General features: G+C 44.0%; 1 protein-coding gene across 2 annotated transcripts; it reads left to right on the top strand.

Annotated features, from left to right (window-relative positions):
* Positions 1–5572: 5572 nt before the first annotated feature.
* On the top strand, positions 5573–16906 carry LOC110505044 (equilibrative nucleobase transporter 1). 2 transcript variants are annotated; one of them, XM_036969958.2, is made up of 13 exons: positions 5573–5743; positions 6082–6358; positions 6494–6623; positions 9992–10038; positions 10221–10297; positions 10557–10649; positions 10755–10894; positions 12203–12321; positions 12485–12628; positions 13215–13322; positions 13797–13983; positions 14168–14291; positions 15956–16906. In XM_036969958.2, exons 2-13 carry the CDS (start codon positions 6172–6174, stop codon positions 16073–16075), a joined length of 1476 nt encoding a protein of 491 aa, XP_036825853.1. In that variant the 5' UTR covers positions 5573–5743; positions 6082–6171; the 3' UTR covers positions 16076–16906. The 2 variants fall into 2 exon arrangements, with proteins under 2 accessions (XP_036825853.1, XP_036825852.1); XM_036969957.2 differs by having other exon boundaries at positions 5654–5757.
* The last annotated feature ends 1948 nt before the right edge of the window (positions 16907–18854 follow it).

The raw sequence follows: 18854 nt of genomic DNA, 5'->3' as shown, positions 1-18854 counted from the left end.
GTCTCTCCCTGCCTGAACGTTTCACCTCAAAACGTGTAAACTGGATATCCAACGTCAAAGTTAAAACCAAAGGCGGTATTTCTAAAATATCTCTGGCCAAACACATTTTGAACATCCATCCACTCACATGTCAAGAATCCCACAAAAACCAATGGAGCTAGAATGTTCCACTAGCTAGCTAAACTCTGTGACGTTCATTAAATAAATACAAATTGGTGAGTTGAGGAGGGGTAGCTTGGTAAATTAGACCTGCAGCTAGCTATCTAGGTCTAGTTCCACAAATTATGTTTGACATGTTTAGGAATAGAAACAGTTATGAACCTTTATGATATCACTCATAATTGTCGTTATTTGCAGCGAGTCAACTTTACCCCCAGCTATCTAACGTTAGCGAAAAGTCCATAGCTAGCTAAATTACACCATGGGTGTGAAAAAGCTTGCCAAGCAGCAGGAAAGATGTATAGAAATATGTATAGTGTCTGACTGGTGTCTAACCAGTATGCAACACGCAAATGTTAGTGTGAACTAACATTGGCTAGCTGGGTAGCTAGTAATAATTGACGTTATCAATATTTTTTTGTTAATTGAAATGTTTCCAGCCTCATTAACGTTTGTCAGTCTTCGTCCTTTATGATCTTATCTGTCAAGCCATTACAGTTGCATATTTAATTGTGCAAGCCACAGAAGTTTAATGTAACGTTACCCCTAGGATTGGGTGAGACCTATTTTTCTCCCCTTTAACAATAACAGACCAGTGCTTATAATATCAACAGACCACAACCTAGTTTTTGCTAGTAAAAACACATGGTGAAACATTTACAATGAACATGGTAGGAGGGATTACTTCTGTTAGACTGGTCGGGTTATCTGTTTGTGCTGTCATTCCAACTCCTCTCCTTGCCATACATTGTTTGGCATTACAAGGAGTGGCATGATGGCACAAACAGACTGGTACCCTAGCAGGCCACACTTTTGTAACGCTAGCTGGTTTAAAAGAACACTACTGTGCATAGGCAACAATACAGATAATGTCACAATTGGTTGGTATATTTTTTGGGGGGCTAGCTACAGTGCATTCTCTCGTATTCAGACCCCTTCCCCTTTTCCACATTTTGTTACATTACAGCCTTATTCTAAAATGTATTACATTTTAATTTAATTTTCCTCGTCAATCTACACACAATACCCCATAATGACAAATCGAAACAGGTTTTTAGACATTTTTGTCTTAACCAAGCCATGAGGTCGAAAGAATTGTCCGTAGAGCTTCGAGACAGGATTGTGTCGAGACACAGATCTGGTGAAGGGTACCAAAACATGTCTGAAGCATTGAAGGTCCCCAAGAACACAGCGGCCTCCATCATTATTAAATGGAAGAAGTTTGGAACCACCAAGACTCTTCCTAAAGCTGGCCGCCTGGCCAAACTTAGCAATCGGGGGAGAAGGACCTTGGTCAGGGAACCCGATGGTCACTCTGACAGAGCTCCAGAGTTCCTCTGTGGAGATGGGAGAACCTTCCAGAAGGACAACCATCTCTGCAGCACTCCACCAATCAGGCCTTTATGGTACAGTGGCAAGACGGAAGCCACACCTCAGTAAAAGGCACATGACAGTCCGCTTGGAGTTTGCCAAAAGGCAGCTAAAGGACTCTCAGACCAGGATCTGCATAGAAGAATGGGAAAAGCTCCCCAAATACAGGGGTGCCACGCTTGTAGCGTCATACCCAAGAAGACTCGGGGCTTTAATCACTGCCAAAGGTGCTTCAACAAAGTACTGAGTAAAGGGTCTGAATACTTATGTAAATATGTTATTTCTAAAAACCTGTTTTCGCTTTATTATTATGGGGTATTGTGTGTAGATGGATAAAAAAAAATCCTCATCAATTTTAGGATAAGGCTGTAACGTAACAAAATGTGGGAAAAGGTCAAGGGGTCTGAATACTTTCCGAATGCGCTGTTGTAACAAGTCTCCCAAATGACAATATAAAGGTAATGCTTTAGTTGAGCGCAAGGTTAGTACCATGTTTCACATAGTTGCTAAACAACCTCATTACCAGATTGATTTGGCTCAAGTTTAACAGATTAAGAGATACAAAAGCAAAGGCTTGAACAACGGTCCAGTTAATCGCTGTTCCATGCTTTCATTTAAAAAACTATTTAACCTTAATTTAACTAGGCAAATCAGTTAAGAACAAATTCTTATTTTCAATGACGGCCTAGGAACAGTGGGTTAACTGCCTTGATTCAGGGGCAGAACAACAGATTTGTAATTCGTCAGCTTGGGGATTTAAACTTGCAACCTTCCGGTTACTAGTCCAACGCTCTAACCACTAGGCTACTCTGCCGCCCTATCGCCGCTAGGGCCTGGGCTGGCGCAAGCCATATCTCCAACCGTGACGTGGTATAGGCTATGTAGGCTACTGTATGCACAGGGAGCTACACTAACAGCACTACACATGTACATACATGTATATAAAGTTGAAATCGGAAGTTTACATACACTTAGGTTGGAGTCATTAAAACTTGTTTTTCAACCATTCCACACATTTCTTGTTAACAAACTATAGTTTTGGCAAGTCGGTTAGGATATCTACTTTGTGCATGCTTGGAAAATTCCAGAAAATTATGTCATGGCTTTAGAAGCTTCTGATAGGCTAATTGAAATAATTTGAGTCAATTGGAGGTGTACCTGTAGATGTATTTCAAGGCCTACCTTCAAACCTTCAAACTCAGTGCCTCTTTGCTTGACATCATGGGAAAATCAAAAGAAATCAGCCAAGACCTCAGAAAATAAATTGTAGACCTCCAGAAGTTTGGTTCATCCTTGGGAGCAATTTCCAAACGCCTGAAGGTACCACGTTCATTTGTACAAATAATGGTACGCACATATAAACACCATGGGACCACGAAGCCATCATACCGCTCAGGACGGAGACGCGTTCTGTCTTCTAGAGATGAACGTACTTTGGTGCGAAAGGTGCAAATCAATCCCAGAACAACAGCAAAGGACCTTGTGGAGATGCTGGAGGAAACAGGTACAAAAGTATCTATATCCACAGTAAAACGAGTCCTATATCAACCTAACCTGAAAGGCCACTCAGCAAGGAAGAAGACACTGCTCCAAAACCTCCATAAAAAAAGCCAGACTACAGTTTGCAACTGCACATGGGGACAAAGATCGTACTTTTTGGAGAAATGTCCTCTGGTCTGATGAAACAAAAATAGAACTGTTTGGCCATAATGACCATCGTTATGTTTGAAGGAAAAAGGGGGAGGCTTGCAAGCCTAAGAACACCGTCCCAACCGTAAAGCACGGGGTGGCAGCATCATGTTGTGGGGGTGCTTTGCTGCAGGAGGGACTTGTGCACTTCACAAAATAGATGGCATCATGAAGATGGAAAATGATGTGGATATATTGAAACAACATCTCAGGACATCAGTCAGGAAGTTAAAGCTTGGTCGCAAATGGGTCTTCCAAATTAACAATGACCCCAAGCATACTTCCAAAGTCATGGCAAAATGGCTTAAGGACAACAAAGTCAACGTATTGGAGTGGCCATCACAAAGCCCTGACCTCAATTCTATAGAAAATGTGTGGGCATAACTGAAAAAGCGTGTGCGAGCAAGGAGGCCTACCAACCTGACTCAGTTCCACCAGCTCTGTCAAGAGGAATGGGCCAGAATTCACCCAACTTATTGTGGGAAGCTTGTGGAAGGCTACCCGAAACGTTTGACCCAAGTTAAACAATTTAAAGGCAATGCTACCAAATACTAATTGAGTGTATGTAAACTTCTGACCCACTGGGAATGTGACGAAATAAATAAAAGCTGAAATAAATAATTATCTCTACTATTATTCTGACATTTCACATTCTTAAAATAAAGTGGTGATCCTATCTGACCTAAAACAGGGCATTTTTACTAGGATTAAATGTCAGGAATCGTGAAAAACTGAGTTTAAATGTATTTGGCTAAGATATATGTAAATTTCGAACTTCAACTGTATATATATATTTATATATTTATACAGTACAAGTCAAAAGTTTGGACACACCTACTCATTCAAGGGTATTTCTTTATTTTGACTATTTTCTACATTGTAGAATAATAGTGAAGACGTCAAAACTAAGAAATAACACATATGGAATCATGTAGTAACCAGAAAAGTATTAAACAAATTAAAATATATTTTATATTTGAGATTCTTCTAATTAGCCACCCTTTGCCTTGATGACAGCTTTGCACACTCTTGGCATTCTCCAAACTTTTGACTGGTACTGTATATATTTTTCATCTCTCAATACATACCTGGTATTTATGCATAAGACAAATCCGACCACACATGAAAAGTCATGTTTCTGATTATTTTGTGAATGTAGGATTTCTCTGACTGTAATATATGTTTTAAAACTGTTTCTTTATGCGAGTGCTAATGTGACGTAAACATTTTAAAAAGTATCGTACACTCTCTCTCTCTGTCTCTATCTCTCTCTGGGTGTGTGTATGATGCCAGCCTTTGACGTGTGCGGTAACGGATTTGAGGAAGTTGCGCTGTGTTCTGGCAACCAGATCTTGTGATCCAAGGTGTAAGAACTTGATTATGATTTGATGAGATCTTGTGGTTGTTATTATATGTGTTTACTTGCCCATATGTAGTTGTCCAGCCCTTCCTCCTTTGACTTTACTGGTAGAGATTGAATGAGTGAGAGACAGAGCATAAGGATGTCAAAGACTTATGCCCTTGATACAGATTGAAAGACACTGTTACAGTAATTAACTAGCAATGTAAATAGCAACAGCCGAGACAGGAAAAACAGTACACCGTATACCACTGGTATGACCCCAGAAAATATTTTTTACTGTTCTAATTACATTGGCAACCAGTTTATAATAGCAATAAGGCACCTCGGGGGTTTTGGTATATGGCCAATATACCACGGCTAATGACTGTATCCAGGCACTCCGCGATGCGTCGTGCCTAAGAACAACCCTTAGCCGTGGTATATTGGCCATATTACACAAACCCCGAGGTGCCTTATTGCTTAAGTATACCAGAGATAAGGGACTGTTGATATTGCAACCACACAACTCAAACTGCGGTTCACAATATAAATGAAATCGCAAACCGCTTTTTTTTGTTCAAGCCCTCAAGAACTGTTGTCTGCTAAAGACGATAATCTGCATCTGCCAAATGATTGGCTTTCCGGTATCCAGACGACCTGTCCCCAGAGCTTCCTGTTACAGTTAAGCTGGCAATTCAGGAGAATGAGAGGCTCAATTAAAGATGTTGCAGAACTGCTGTATTTCAAGCACATCTCCCTTCTGCCAAGTTTCCCTGGTGTTGCTATGGCAATCAAGCTGTTTTTACCATCCTTGTGACTGTCGCTACTGAGGAGAGATCGTTTTCCAAATGAAAACTCAGAAAGAGGTACCTAAGGAAGCATTAGGCTCTCGCTTTGGTATGCCCTGTAGAACACCTGAGGAAGGCCATCCTAGCCTTTACCCCGGCATCCGCGGTGGTGTCCGGTACACGGGGGTTCACATTTAATGTGTACGCATTCAGACACGACCCTGACAATATTACTTGAGATGAGAGCGAGAGTGATTCATGGGGGAGGAGGGGTTGAACTGAAGGGAGGGGAGACTGGGTGGAAGGAAGGTTTATATAAAGTATGAAAAAGAGAGTTAAGAGAAGAGAGAGAAGGAGTTGTTCATATGAGTGACTGGGGGAATTGTTCTGAACCGTGAGTAATGTAGGGTGGGTTCATTTTTCCACATAAATGAAATAAGGAATGTTGCAGTGGGGCAGTTGTCTCTTTTTTTTATGTGTCTGGTTTCTTTGGCAATGTTTGAGTATTAGTATGTTTGCATTCAATAAGACTGCAGCAAAATGCAATGGTCAGGCGTCACAACGACACTGGAAAGCATTATTTAGGCTATATGCTATTCAAAAAGGTCATTCAACAGAGTCATTGACATTTGAAAGCACTTTCAGAGGAGACAGAAGATCATTTATTTTTTTACCTTAAATTTGGTTTCTTCTCAATTCTGATTTTCTCTTTTTCTTGTTTCCTCTCTTCAGTGAAGTGACTACCAGGGAAGCTTAAAAAGAGAGAGGGTGAAATTGCGGGTGCTGTGTGTGTGTGTGTGTGTGTGTGTGCGGGACGAGATCATGCTCGGGTGTGAGGGAGGGGCAGGGCTGCGGAGGTGGCTGACCCTGGTCACAGGGCTGCTGGAGTGCCTTTGTTTTGCTGGGGCCGTGTTCGGCTGGGCCTCCCTGGTGTTCGTCCTGAAGACAGAAGGCTACTTCAGCTACCTGTGTGTCAACATCCCCGGGGTCAATGGAATGCAATTCCTAGGTCAGTGACTGAGACGCCTCACTGTCACAGTAGAGCTTACAATACAAATACATATCTCATGCACACACACACACACACCTGTCCATACTGACAGCTCTCTGACTGCCTGTGTGTGTGTGCGCGCGTGTGTTTCAGACTGCAGTGGTCAGGATGAACAGTTCTCCCTCATCTTCACCATCGCTTCCTTCATGACCAACTTTCTACTGCTGCCCAATGGCTTCCTGTTCGACCGTTTCGGCATCATGGCAGTCAGGCTGCTGGGAATGTAAGTCTTTGTATAAACATATTATAAAGCATCACTAAGCTGCACAGGGTTCACAACCTATATTCAACCGGGATTGATGGTTAGGTGTCAATTGTAGTAACGATAACAATCTGGCAAGAGACAACTGACAGAGAGAATGTGAAACAGTCAAATGCGGTGTTGTCGCTAAAACACGGTACTGAACACAGCTACGTGAGTCTTGTCTAATCTTAACTTGAGACTGTAACTTGACATTTCACGCAAATCTTCCATTGATCTCAACCACTAATTTGCGCTCAGCCTTGAGTTGCCCGCAAGGATCTGGCCTTTACGTGACGACAGTATACTATAAAGTCTTGTTAAATGTTAACGCATCTGTTCAAAAGTTAATGAGGCTTTAATAAGTGCTTCATCTCACGGAAATTGAGATTTCTTTGTGTCTAGTCTGTGCTACCTAATGTGACTGATTTCATGGCTGTTAGACAGAGACCGTCAAAGAAAGACACAGATCTATGAAGCGCCACATCAGCTGTTATTGCCTGAGACATAACAGAGAGCCCTCTGTCTGTCTCTCTCTTTACCACTCTCTCCAACAGTTTATCTCTGTCCCTGTCTATCGTTCTACCCAGTTTTGGTATCTAAGTGACGGTATAAAGCATGTGTGTTTACTCTCCAGTGCTAAGTCACTCATTCTCTGGCTGTCACATCCTGTTATTTCCCTTGGAGGGGTTCCCATGTCTGTTCACGTTATGTGGAGTGAGCTCTGGGAAGAGCAAGGGAAAGGCAAAGTGTGTGTGTGTTTGTGTTAGTGAAAGAGAGAGTAGGCAGAAGGACATGAGAGATATAGTGACTGAAAAGAGAGCCCAAGGGAAAGTTGTCTGGGCTTCTAGTTTCTTGTTTGAGTAGATCGGACTCAGTGCTGAGTTATTCAAGAGATGGTGCAAGGCAGAGCCAGGGGGTGGTGTCTATGTGACAGCCAGAGAACGAGTGCCAGAGGTTAGGAATAGACGGAGAGTGGATGTGCCAAGCAGAGACAGAAAGAGGGAATGTGAAATAAATGGTTGTGTAGTAACTAAGAATGAAGTTGGGCAGGATGGAAGAGTTATAGGGTGGAAGAGATTTAGAGCAATAGTTGAAAGGAGCGAGGGCTGGGAGTTATGTTGACTGTGATTGTTCAGAGTGTGGTTGAGCTCGGGGCTGATGGGGTTGGAATGGGCCAACTAGGGTTAATGTGGCACAGACCCAGTTACTTAACAACATTTCATAGCCACAGATTACAAATCCGCAACAACATTGGCTGAGCCAATCAGAAGCCAATCCAGATGTTTTTGCTATGGGTAGAGGGGAAATGAAAAGAGAAGCAATGCAAATAGAGTGGAGACTAGAGAGAGAGGTAGAGATGAGAACTACACCTCCTAGTGAGGGCCAGGAAGACACAGTAGAATAGAGAGAGTGGAGACTAGAGAGAGAGGTGGAGATGGGAACTGCACCTCCTAGTGAAGACCAGGAAAACACAGTGAATAGAGAGAGGTGGAGATGAGAACTACACCTCCTAGTGAGGGCCAGGAAAACACAGTAGAATAGAGAGAGTGGAGACTAGAGAGAGAGGTGGAGATGAGAACTACACCTCCTAGTGAGGGCCAGGAAGACACAGTAGAATAGAGAGAGTGGAGACTAGAGAGAGAGGTGGAGATGGGAACTGCACCTCCTAGTGAGGACCAGGAAAACACAGTGAATAGAGAGAGGTGGAGATGAGAACTACACCTCCTAGTGAGGACCAGGAAAACACAGTGAATAGAGAGAGTGGAGACTAGAGAGAGAGGTGGAGATGAGAACTGCACCTCCTAGTGAGGACCAGGAAAACACAGTAGAATAGAGAGAGTGGAGACTAGAGAGAGAGGTGGAGATGAGAACTACACCTCCTAGTGAGGGCCAGGAAAACACAGTAGAATAGAGAGAGGTGGAGATGAGAACTGCACCTCCTAGTAAGGGCCAGGAAAACACAGTAGAATAGAGAGAGTGGAGACTAAAGAGAGAGGTGGAGATGAGAACTACAACTCCTAGTGAGGGCCAGGAAAACACAGTGAATAGAGAGAGTGGAGACTAGAGAGAGAGGTGGAGATGAGAACTGCACCTCCTAGTGAGGACCAGGAAAACACAGTGAATAGAGAGAGTGGAGACTAGAGAGCGAGGTGGAGATGAGAACTGCACCTCCTAGTGAGGACCAGGAAAACACAGTGAATAGAGAGAGTGGAGACTAGAGAGAGAGATGGAGATGAGAACTGCACCTCCTAGTGAGGACCAGGAAAACACAGTGAATAGAGAGAGTGGAGACTAGAGAGAGAGGTGGAGATGAGAACTGCACCTCCTAGTGAGGACCAGGAAAACACAGTAGAATAGAGAGAGTGGAGACTAAAGAGAGAGGTGGAGATGAGAACTGCACCTCCTAGTGAGGACCAGGAAAACACAGTGAATAGAGAGAGGTGGAGATGAGAACTGCACCTCCTAGTGAGGACCAGGAAAACACAGTGAATAGAGAGAGGTGGAGATGAGAACTGCACCTCCTAGTGAGGGCCAGGAAAACACAGTAAAATAGAGAGAGTGGAGACTAGAGAGAGAGGTGGAGATGAGAACTGCACCTCCTAGTGAGGACCAGGAAAACACAGTAGAATAGAGAGAGTGGAGACTAAAGAGAGAGGTGGAGATAAGAACTACACCTCCTAGTGAGGGCCAGGAAAACACAGTAGAATAGAGAGAGTGGAGACTAAAGAGAGAGGTGGAGATAAGAACTACACCTCCTAGTGAGGGCCAGGAAAACACAGTAGAATAGAGAGAGTGGAGACTAGAGGGAGAGGTGGAGATGAGAACTACACCACCTTGTGAGGGCCAGGAAAACACAGTAGAATAGAGAGAGGTGGAGATGAGAACTGCACCTCCTAGTGAGGACCAGGAAAACACAGTGAATAGAGAAAGGTGGAGATGAGAACTACACCTCCTAGTGAGGACCAGGCAAACACAGTGAATAGAGAGAGTGGAGACTAGAGAGAGAGATGGAGATGAGAACTGCACCTCCTAGTGAGGGCCAGGAAAACACAGTGAATAGGCTAAAGGCTCTCAGAACAGGACTAGGACAGTAGGAGGGAGAACCAGGGGAAAGAATTAGAGTTAAACCTGAGTCTCTTTTATCATTAACCCCTGCCTCTCTGTGTGTGTGTGTGTGTGTGTGTGTGTGTGTGTGTGTGTGTGTGTGTGTGTGTGTGTGTGTGTGTGTGTGTGTGTGTGTGTGTGTGTGTGTGTGTGTGTGTGTGTGTGTGTGTGTGCGTGTGGGTTCACGCGCACGCCTGGTTGAATTCACATGATGGTTGTGATCACTTATTTTTATTCTCCAGATCACTGTACACCACTGGTGCCTTGCTTGTGGCCTTTTCAAGTTCAGGTAAAATCCTTTACTTTTCTATAGTGTAATACTAATTGAGAAAAACAGGTTTGATGGAACAGCTTACACGAACACCATGGAGTTTGATACATTTTTTATCAACAGTTGACAAGATCGTTACACTTTCATCAGCAATTCGCAAGATCTCAAGAGGGATAAGTCTGTTGTTTTTTCTTTCTCAGCTCTCTCCTCTCTCCTCTTCCCGGCCCTGTCCTTCATCGCTGTGGGAGGCATCTTGTTTCTGGTCACCAACATGCAGGTCCGTCCTCTCATATTTATGACCTCCTGAATAAACATCAGTCATGTACACAGCAGTCCTCAGGGTTCTCTCAGTAAACAGGACCGTGACTGAGAACATACCCTTGATGTAACCGTGGACAACCTTGCCTTGGGCCATACATTTGCTTCCTTTTGACCTGTGGTTTTGTCAGTCTGTGGTGTGTACTGATGAGAAGCATGAGACACTCAGACACACAGGCCTGGCGAGTTATGTTTCCCCTCTCTGTGGCCCCCTGTAGATAGGCAACCTGTTTGGTTCCGCTCGCTCCACCGTCATCACCCTTTACAATGGTGCCTTCGACTCCTCCTCCGCCCTCTTCCTCATCATCAAGGTAACATTGTTAAACACACCCGCCCACAGACTATCAGTCGGTCGCTGTCCATGAGTTAATTAAGATGATGATGATGATGATTTCTTCCCTCGTGTCTCCCTCTAGCTGCTATTTGAGGTTGGGATCTCTCTACGTGCCTCTTTCCTCTTCCTGGCTGCGTGTGGCATCATCCACCTGGCCAGGACCTTCCTCCTTCTACCCAGAACACACATCCCCTACCCCCTCCCTGAGGGCTACACCTACGGGTAAGAACACATCCCCTATCCCCTACCCCCTCCCTGAGGGATACACCTACGGGTAAGAACACATCCCCTACCCTCTCCCTGAGGGCTACACCTATGGGTAAGAACACATCCCCTACCCTCTCCCTGAGGGCGACACCTACGGGTAAGAACACATCCCCTACCCCCTCCCTGAGGGCTACACCTACGGGTAAGAACACATCCCCTACCCCCTCCCTGAGGGATACACCTACGGATAAGAACACAACCCCTACCCCCTCCCTGAGGGATACACCTACGGGTAAGAACACATCTCCTACCCCCTCCCTGAGGGCGACACCTACGGGTAAGAACACATCCCCTACCCCCTCCCTGAGGGATACACCTACGGGTAAGAACACATCCCCTACCCCCTCCCCGAGGGATACACCTACGGGTAAGAACACATCTCCTACCCCCTCCCTGAGGGATACACCTACGGGTAAGAACACATCCCCTACCCCCTCCCTGAGGGATACACCTACGGATAAGAACACAACCCCTACCCCCTCCCTGAGGGATACACCTACGGGTAAGAACACATCCCCTACCCCCTCCCTGAGGGCTACACCTACGGGTAAGAACACATCCCCTACCCCCTCCCTGAGGGCTACACCTATGGGTAAGAACACATCCCCTACCCCCTCCCTGAGGGCTACACCTATGGGTAAGAACACATCCCCTACCCCCTCCCTGAGGGATACACCTATGGGTAAGAACACATCCCCTACCCCCTCCCTGAGGGCTACACCTATGGGTAAGAACACATCCCCTACCCCCTCCCTGAGGGCTACACCTATGGGTAAGAACACATCCCCTACCCCCTCCCTGAGGGCTACACCTATGGGTAAGAACACATCCCCTTCCCCCTCCCTGAGGGCTACACCTATGGGTAAGAACACATCCCCTTCCCCCTCCCTGAGGGCTACACCTACAGGTAAGAATACATCCCCTACCCCCTCCCTGAGGGCTACACCTATGGGTAAGAACACATCCCCTACCCCCTCCCTGAGGGCTACACCTATGGGTAAGAACACATCCCCTTCCCCCTCCCTGAGGGCTACACCTACAGGTAAGAATACATCCCCTTCCCCCTCCCTGAGGGCTACACCTACAGGTAAGAATACATCCCCTACCCCCTCCACAGCACAGCGACTGGACAGAAAATAGACCCAGGGAAAGAAGGGAATAAATATCTGCTGAAGGTCCAACCAATTCTAGAGACCCCCAGCACTGGACTGTCTGGACTCCCTGTGTGACTTTAACCAGTGTTGCCGTTACTTCCTGTGACAGAATGAAGAGCCGTGGCCAGGCCAAGACCTTCAGCTCAGAACAGGCAGCAGCCAACGGCAACATGCAGAGGGATGATGTCACGGAGGAAATGCCTTTTAACAAGGAGAGCGCAGAGAAAGGTGTGTAGATTTAGTTTACCTTGACGTCAGCTCTGCTCGTTCCCGTGTCCCAAATATTCAGGATTAGTTGCCCGTACAGACCTTGTTTCCTACAATTACATAATCTTATGTGAATTTGTAACTGATTTGACCTCTCTAACCCCCTACCCCCTCCTCTTCTCAGTGGCTACTTTCTGGGAGTGTTTCCTGTCCAAGTTCTTCCTCTGGCACCTGGTGTGGCTTTCTGTCATGCAGCTGAGGCACTACCTGTTCATCGGCACCCTCAACCCCATGCTGCAGAGACTGACCCAGGGAGAACCCTCTCTGGGTACGCACACAATTGTCTATTAACAGGCGTTATAGTTCAGTCTTAAACGTTTCTAAATATCTTATGGACATTTAATAAAGTTGACTTAAAGTGTTACCCTTTATTTTAAAGTTACTGTCCATTGTTTCCAGATTTCTATGAAATATGACGTATAATGAATTACAATAATTTGAATAGTTTTCCTTCCAATTCTTTTTTTTTATTAAGTATGTTAAAAAGCAGCTTTTCTGTGTTGGAATGGTGTGGACGTATAGCGGTCATTAAAAATATTCATGTGAGTAGACTGTTGAATGGCCAGCTCATCCTTCTCAGGTGGATGACATCATCCTCTATTAGGAAGTAGCAAAGCATTTTTGAAACGGTCTGTTTGAGAAAATAGTTTGAGGTGGGGTTTTTGTAAAGTGTTTTTTCTCCAATTGATGTTTTGGCCACAAATACGAGTATAGGATGAGTCAACAACATTATTTGGAAATGAGTTAACATAATATTAACTTTTAAAAGGTAGATGTTCCCAGACATTTACTTTAAAGTGCTACCCTTCTCTCTTTTTAAGCACGTTCTTATTCCGCTCTGTTTATCCCTGCAGTGAGCACGTACACCAATGCGTTTGCTGTGACCCAGCTGTGTGGGGTGCTGTCTGCCCCCTGGAACGGCCTCATCATGGACCGACACAAGGGCAAGCCCAGGACCCCCGGTACCAACCTCACCTACACACACTACTACAACCCCCCCTACGACACACATGTGAAACCTCACACACACACACTCCAAACCAAACACACTAAGACCGGTTTTAGACTCGTACCAGCGTCACATTTGAATTTCTCCAGATTTTGTATATGTTTTTATTACATTTTACTGTAGGAACATTTGGCTTGAAGAGCCTCTGACTTTACATTACTGCTCGGAGAGGGGTAAGGGAGAGGGGTAAGGGAGAGGGGTAAGGGAAGTGGTAGTGTCGGAGGTGGCATAGAAATGTCATGGAGAAGACGGAATTGAATAGAGATTTGCGTCTTTGTGTGTGTGGGTACGTATGTTTGGTGTGGGTACATGTGTTTCTTGTGTGTGTACACACTGTATATGTTTGGTGCATGTGTATTTGGTGTGTGTGTGTGTGTGTGTGTGTGTGTGTGTGTGTGTGTGTGTGTGTGTGTGTGTGTGTGTGTAGGAGTGAGTGAGAAGGAGGCAGACCTGCGTGCGTCGGTGCTCTCCCTGACCCTGACGGCGCTGCAGTGTGTCCTGTTCTCCATCTGTGCCTCCACCCCCTTCCTCCCCCTCCAGTACCTCACCTTCATCCTGCAGGTCCTCAACCGATCCTTCCTCTACGGAGGCCATGCAGCCTTCATCAGCATTGTGTGAGTCACACACACACACACACACACACACACACACACACACACCAGTTGTTTGCAATAACAAACCTAATGGAACAGGATAAGGGGAGCACGGATAGACGCCAACACCTTCTTAGCGTCATACTTTTGTACCGTACTAACAAATCAATTAAATGATCTCTCTTGCCCCTCTCTCTCTCTGTAGTTTTCCTCCCTGTCACTTTGGGAAGCTGTATGGTATGGCCATGGCTCTGTCTTCAGTGGTTTCTCTGCTGCAGTACCCCTGCTTTATCCTGGTCAAAGGAGTGCTGGGAGGAGACCCACTATACGTGAGTGGAGCTACTGTCATTAGAATTACCAGATATACTACCTTTACCATTGGCAGTGTCGGGGAAGCTACTTTGACGATACGGTTTAACAAGTTACAGAATACTTCACACTGGAAGAGGTCAAGCTACACTAAAGCTACCCTTAAGAAAAATCTACTTTACTTTACTGAAGTTACTTTGTGATAAATGATCATATCTAAATGTCATAGACTAGAAATAGCAAGAATAAATCACTCTGGAGTCGGATGTTAAAAGAAAGTGTAATTTTAAGTGAGAAGGTTTGATGCCAAAAAAGAAAGGAAATTCCTACAGTGTTGAGGAGTAGTGAACTACATGTAGTTCAACTAGTAATTTAACTACATTTTGCAGTAGCTTGGTGGTAGTTGAACTAAATTCTAATCTAGGTAGTTTTCAGTAGTTCATTACTTGTTTGCCATGTGGTGATGTAGTTAACTACTTGAACTACACACTACTTTCTTGGCAAAAATAAAATATAGGTGAAGTAGGCAAGAATTTCCTTTATTTTTCAGCATCACACCTGCCTACATCTCACTTAATACATCGTTTTTGTGTTTAAGAGACTAAATTACACATTCTGTTAACATCTGACTCCAGGGTGATTACACATGCTGTTAACATCTGACTCCAGGGTGATTACACGTTCTGTTAACATCTGACTCCAGGGTGATTACACGTTCTGTTAACATCTGACTCCAGGGTGATTACGCGTTCTGTTAACATCGGACTCCAGGGTGATTACACGTTCTGTTAACATCGGACTCCAGGGTGATTACACGTTCTGTTAACATCGGACTCCAGGGTGATTACACGTTCTGTTAACATCGGACTCCAGGGTGATTACACGTTCTGTTAACATCGGACTCCAGGGTGATTACACGTTCTGTTAACATCGGACTCCAGGGTGATTACACGTTCTGTTAACATCTGACTCCAGGGTGATTACACGTTCTGTTAACATCTGACTCCAGGGTGATTACACATTCTGTTAACATCGGACTCCAGGGTGATTACACGTTCTGTTAACATCTGACTCCAGGGTGATTACACATTGTTTTGTTCTTGCGATTTGTAGTCTATGACATTTTAGATTTAGATATCATAATTAGTAGCTTCATAAACTATATTTTCAGAGTAGCTTCCCCGACACTGGTTAGCAACACCACCACATGGGGCCTAGTAGCCTAGTAGCCTAGTAGTTAGAGCGTTGGACTTATAACCGAAAGGTTGCAAGATCAAATCCCTGAGCTGACAGGCTAAAAATCTGTTGTTCTGCCCCTGAATAAGGCAGTTAACCCACTGTTCCTAGGCTGTCATTGAAAAAAAAATGTTATTTTTGCCAAGTTGTTCTGACTTGCCTAGTTAAATAAAGGTAAAATAAAATATATATATATATATAAAAAAAAACATGGCAAACAAGTAATTAACTACTGAAAACACTACCAAGATTTGAATTTATTTCAACGACCACCCAAGCTACTGTCATGAAATGACTAGTTAAACTATATGTAGTTCACTACTCCCCAACACTGGCCATTGCTTTTCAGCTTACCATGATGTTCTAAAGTGGAGTTATTGCAGAGTGGTGACCCCATCTCCCTTCCCCCACCTCCTCACTCTCTGTCTTCTCTCTCTTCCCTCTACAGGTGAACATAGCTCTGACGTTACTCAGCATGCTGGCCTTCATCCATCCTCTCTGTGTCTATCTGCATTGTCGTGGCCTGGCTGCCCGGAGGGGTAAACCCAAGGACTCACCTTCCTCTTAGACCAGCTCTAAAAATACTTTCAAATGGTCATTTCAGCCCTCACTACTATAGGACACCAATAAGAAGAAGAGACTTGCTTGGGCCAAGAAACATGAGCAATGGACATTAGACCGGTAGAAATGTGTCCTTTGGTCCAAATTGTAGATGTTTGGTTCCAACCGCTGTGACTTTGTGAGACGCAGAGTAGGTGAACGGATGACCCCTGCATGTGTATTTCCCATCGTAAAGCACGGAAAAGGATGTGTTATGGTGTGGGGGTGCTTTTCTGGTGACACTGTCTGGGATTTATTTAGAATTCAAGGCACACTTAACCAGCATGGCTACCACAGCATTCTGCAGCGATACCCCATCCCATCTGGTTTGAGCTTAGTGGGACTATTTTTTTATTTTTAACAGGACAATAACCCAACACACCTCCAGACTGTGTAAGAGCTATTTGACAAAGGAGAGTGATGGAGTGCTGCATCAGATGACCTGGCCTCCACAACCCCCCGACCTCAACCAAATTGAGATGGTTAGGGATGAGTCGGACCGCAGAGTGAAGGAAAAGTAGCCAACAAGTGCTCAGCATATGTGGGAACTCCATCACCACTGGAAAAGCATTCCAGGTGAAGCTGGTTGAGAGAATGCCAAGAGTGTGCAAAGCTGTCATCAAGGCAAAGGGTGGCTATTTGAAGAATCTCAAATAGAACATATATTTTGATTTGTTTAACCCTTTTTTGGTTACCACATGATTCCATGTGTTATTTAATAGTTTGTTTTCACTATTATTCTGCAATGTAGAAAACAGTAAAAAATAAAAACCCTTTAATGAGTAGGTGTTCTAAAACATTGGACCGGTAGTGTATTTTTATTCCATCTATTGCATCTTGCCTATGCCACTCAGTCATTGCTCATCCATATATTTATACAGTGGCAAGAAAAAGTATGTGAACCCTTTGGAATTACCTGGATTTCTGCATAAATTGGTCATAAAATGTGATCTTCATCTAAGTCACGACAATGGACAAACACAGTCTGCTTAAACTAATAACACAAACAATTATATGTTTTTATTGAGCACACCGTGCAGGGTGGGAAAAGTGTGTGAACCCTTGGATTTAATAACTGGTTGACCCTCCTTTGGCAGCAATAACCTCAACCAAACGTTTTCTGTAGTTGCAGATCAGACTTGCACAACGGTCAGGAGGAATTTTGGACCATTCCTCTTCACAAAACTGTTTCAGTTCAGTAATATTCTTGGAATGTCTGGTGTGAACCGGACACAACCGCTCGGGTTGAGGTCAGGACTTGGACTGGGCCATTCCAGAAGTCTTATTTTCTTCTGTTGAAGCCATTCTGTTGTTGATTTATTTCTGTGTTTTGGGTCATTGTCCTGTTGCATCACCCAACTTCTGTTGAGCTTCAATTGGCCGACAGATAGCCTTACATTCTCCTGCAAAATGTCTTGATAAACTTGGGAATTAATTTTTCCGTCGATGATGTCGAGCTGTCCAGGCCCTGAGGCAGCCCCAAACCATGATGCTCCCTCCACCATACTTTGGGATGAGGTTTTGATGTTGGTGTGCTGTGCTGTGCCTTTTTTTCTCCACACATAGTGTTGTGTGTTCCTTCCAAACAACTCAACTGTAGTTGCATCTGTCCACAGAATATTTTGCTAGTAGCGCTGTGGAACATCCAGGTGATCTTTTGCGAACTTCAAACGTGCAGCAATGTTTTTTTTGGACAGCAGTGGCTTCTTCTGTGGTGTCCTCCCATGAACACTATTCTTATTTAGTGGTTTACCTATTGTAGATGTTAGCATGTTCCAGAGATTTCTGTAAGTCTTTAGCTGACACTCTTGGATTCATCTTAACCACATTGAGCATTCTGCTCTGTGCTCTTGCAGTCATCTTTGCAGGACGGCCACTCCAAGGAAGAGTAGCAACAGTGCTCTACTTTCTCCATTTATAGACAATTTGTCTTTTAGACATACTTTTGTAACCCTTTCCAGCTTTATGCAAGTCAACCATTTTTAATCTTAGGTCTTGAGAGCTCTTTTGTTCAAGGCATGGTTCACGTCAGGCAATGCTTCTTGTGAATATGAAACTCACATTTTGTGAGTGTTTTTTATAGGGCAGACCAGCTCTAACCAACATCTCCAATCTCGTTTCATTGATTGGACTCCAGGTTAGCTGACTCCTGATTCCAATTAACTTTCAAGAAGTCATTAGCCTAGGGGTTCACATATTTTTTCCAACCTACACTCTGAATGTTTAAATTTTACATTCAATATAGACAAGAAAAATACAATAATTTGTGTTATTAGTTTAAGCACACTGTGTATGTCTATTGTTGTGACTTAGATGAAGATCAGATCAAATTGTATGACCAATTTATGCAGAAATCCAGGTAATTCCAAAGGGTTCACATACTTTTTCTTCCTACTGTATGTATATATTCTTATTCCACTCCTTTACTTAGACTTGTGTTTACTAGGTAGTTGTTGTGAAATTGTTAGATTACTTGTTTGATATTGCTGCAGTCGGAACTAGAAGCACAAGCATTTCGCTCCTCTCGCAAAAACATCTGCTAACCATGCGTATGTGACCAATAAACTTTGATAAAGCATTATTAACTACCCGTGCACTGTGACACTGCTGCCCAAACCCCTACACTCATGTTTTACATTGTAGGATCCAGGCAGTCAAGGAAAACATATCTAGTGTTTATTACGCCGTTTAGAATAATGAATGTGATAATCAGTTTGATGTATTTTAGGAATTCTAAGTCATTTACA

This window comes from Oncorhynchus mykiss, chromosome 25, assembly GCF_057628025.1.
Source record: "Oncorhynchus mykiss isolate SJ-2025 chromosome 25, ASM5762802v1, whole genome shotgun sequence".
NCBI classification, from domain to species: Eukaryota; Metazoa; Chordata; class Actinopteri; order Salmoniformes; family Salmonidae; genus Oncorhynchus; species Oncorhynchus mykiss.
Note: the sequence above shows the minus strand (reverse complement) of the source record. Positions and strands in the feature narration are given on the sequence as shown.

Coding starts and splice junctions, on each gene's coding strand:
- LOC110505044 (XM_036969958.2), top strand. CDS start 6,172: ATGCTCGGGTGTGAGGGAGGGGCAGGGCTGCGGAGGTGGCTGACCCTG. Junction 6,624..9,991: donor GCAGTCAGGCTGCTGGGAAT/GTAAGTCTTTGT, acceptor TTTATTCTCCAG/ATCACTGTACACCACTGGTG. Junction 12,629..13,214: donor CCAGGGAGAACCCTCTCTGG/GTACGCACACAA, acceptor TTATCCCTGCAG/TGAGCACGTACACCAATGCG.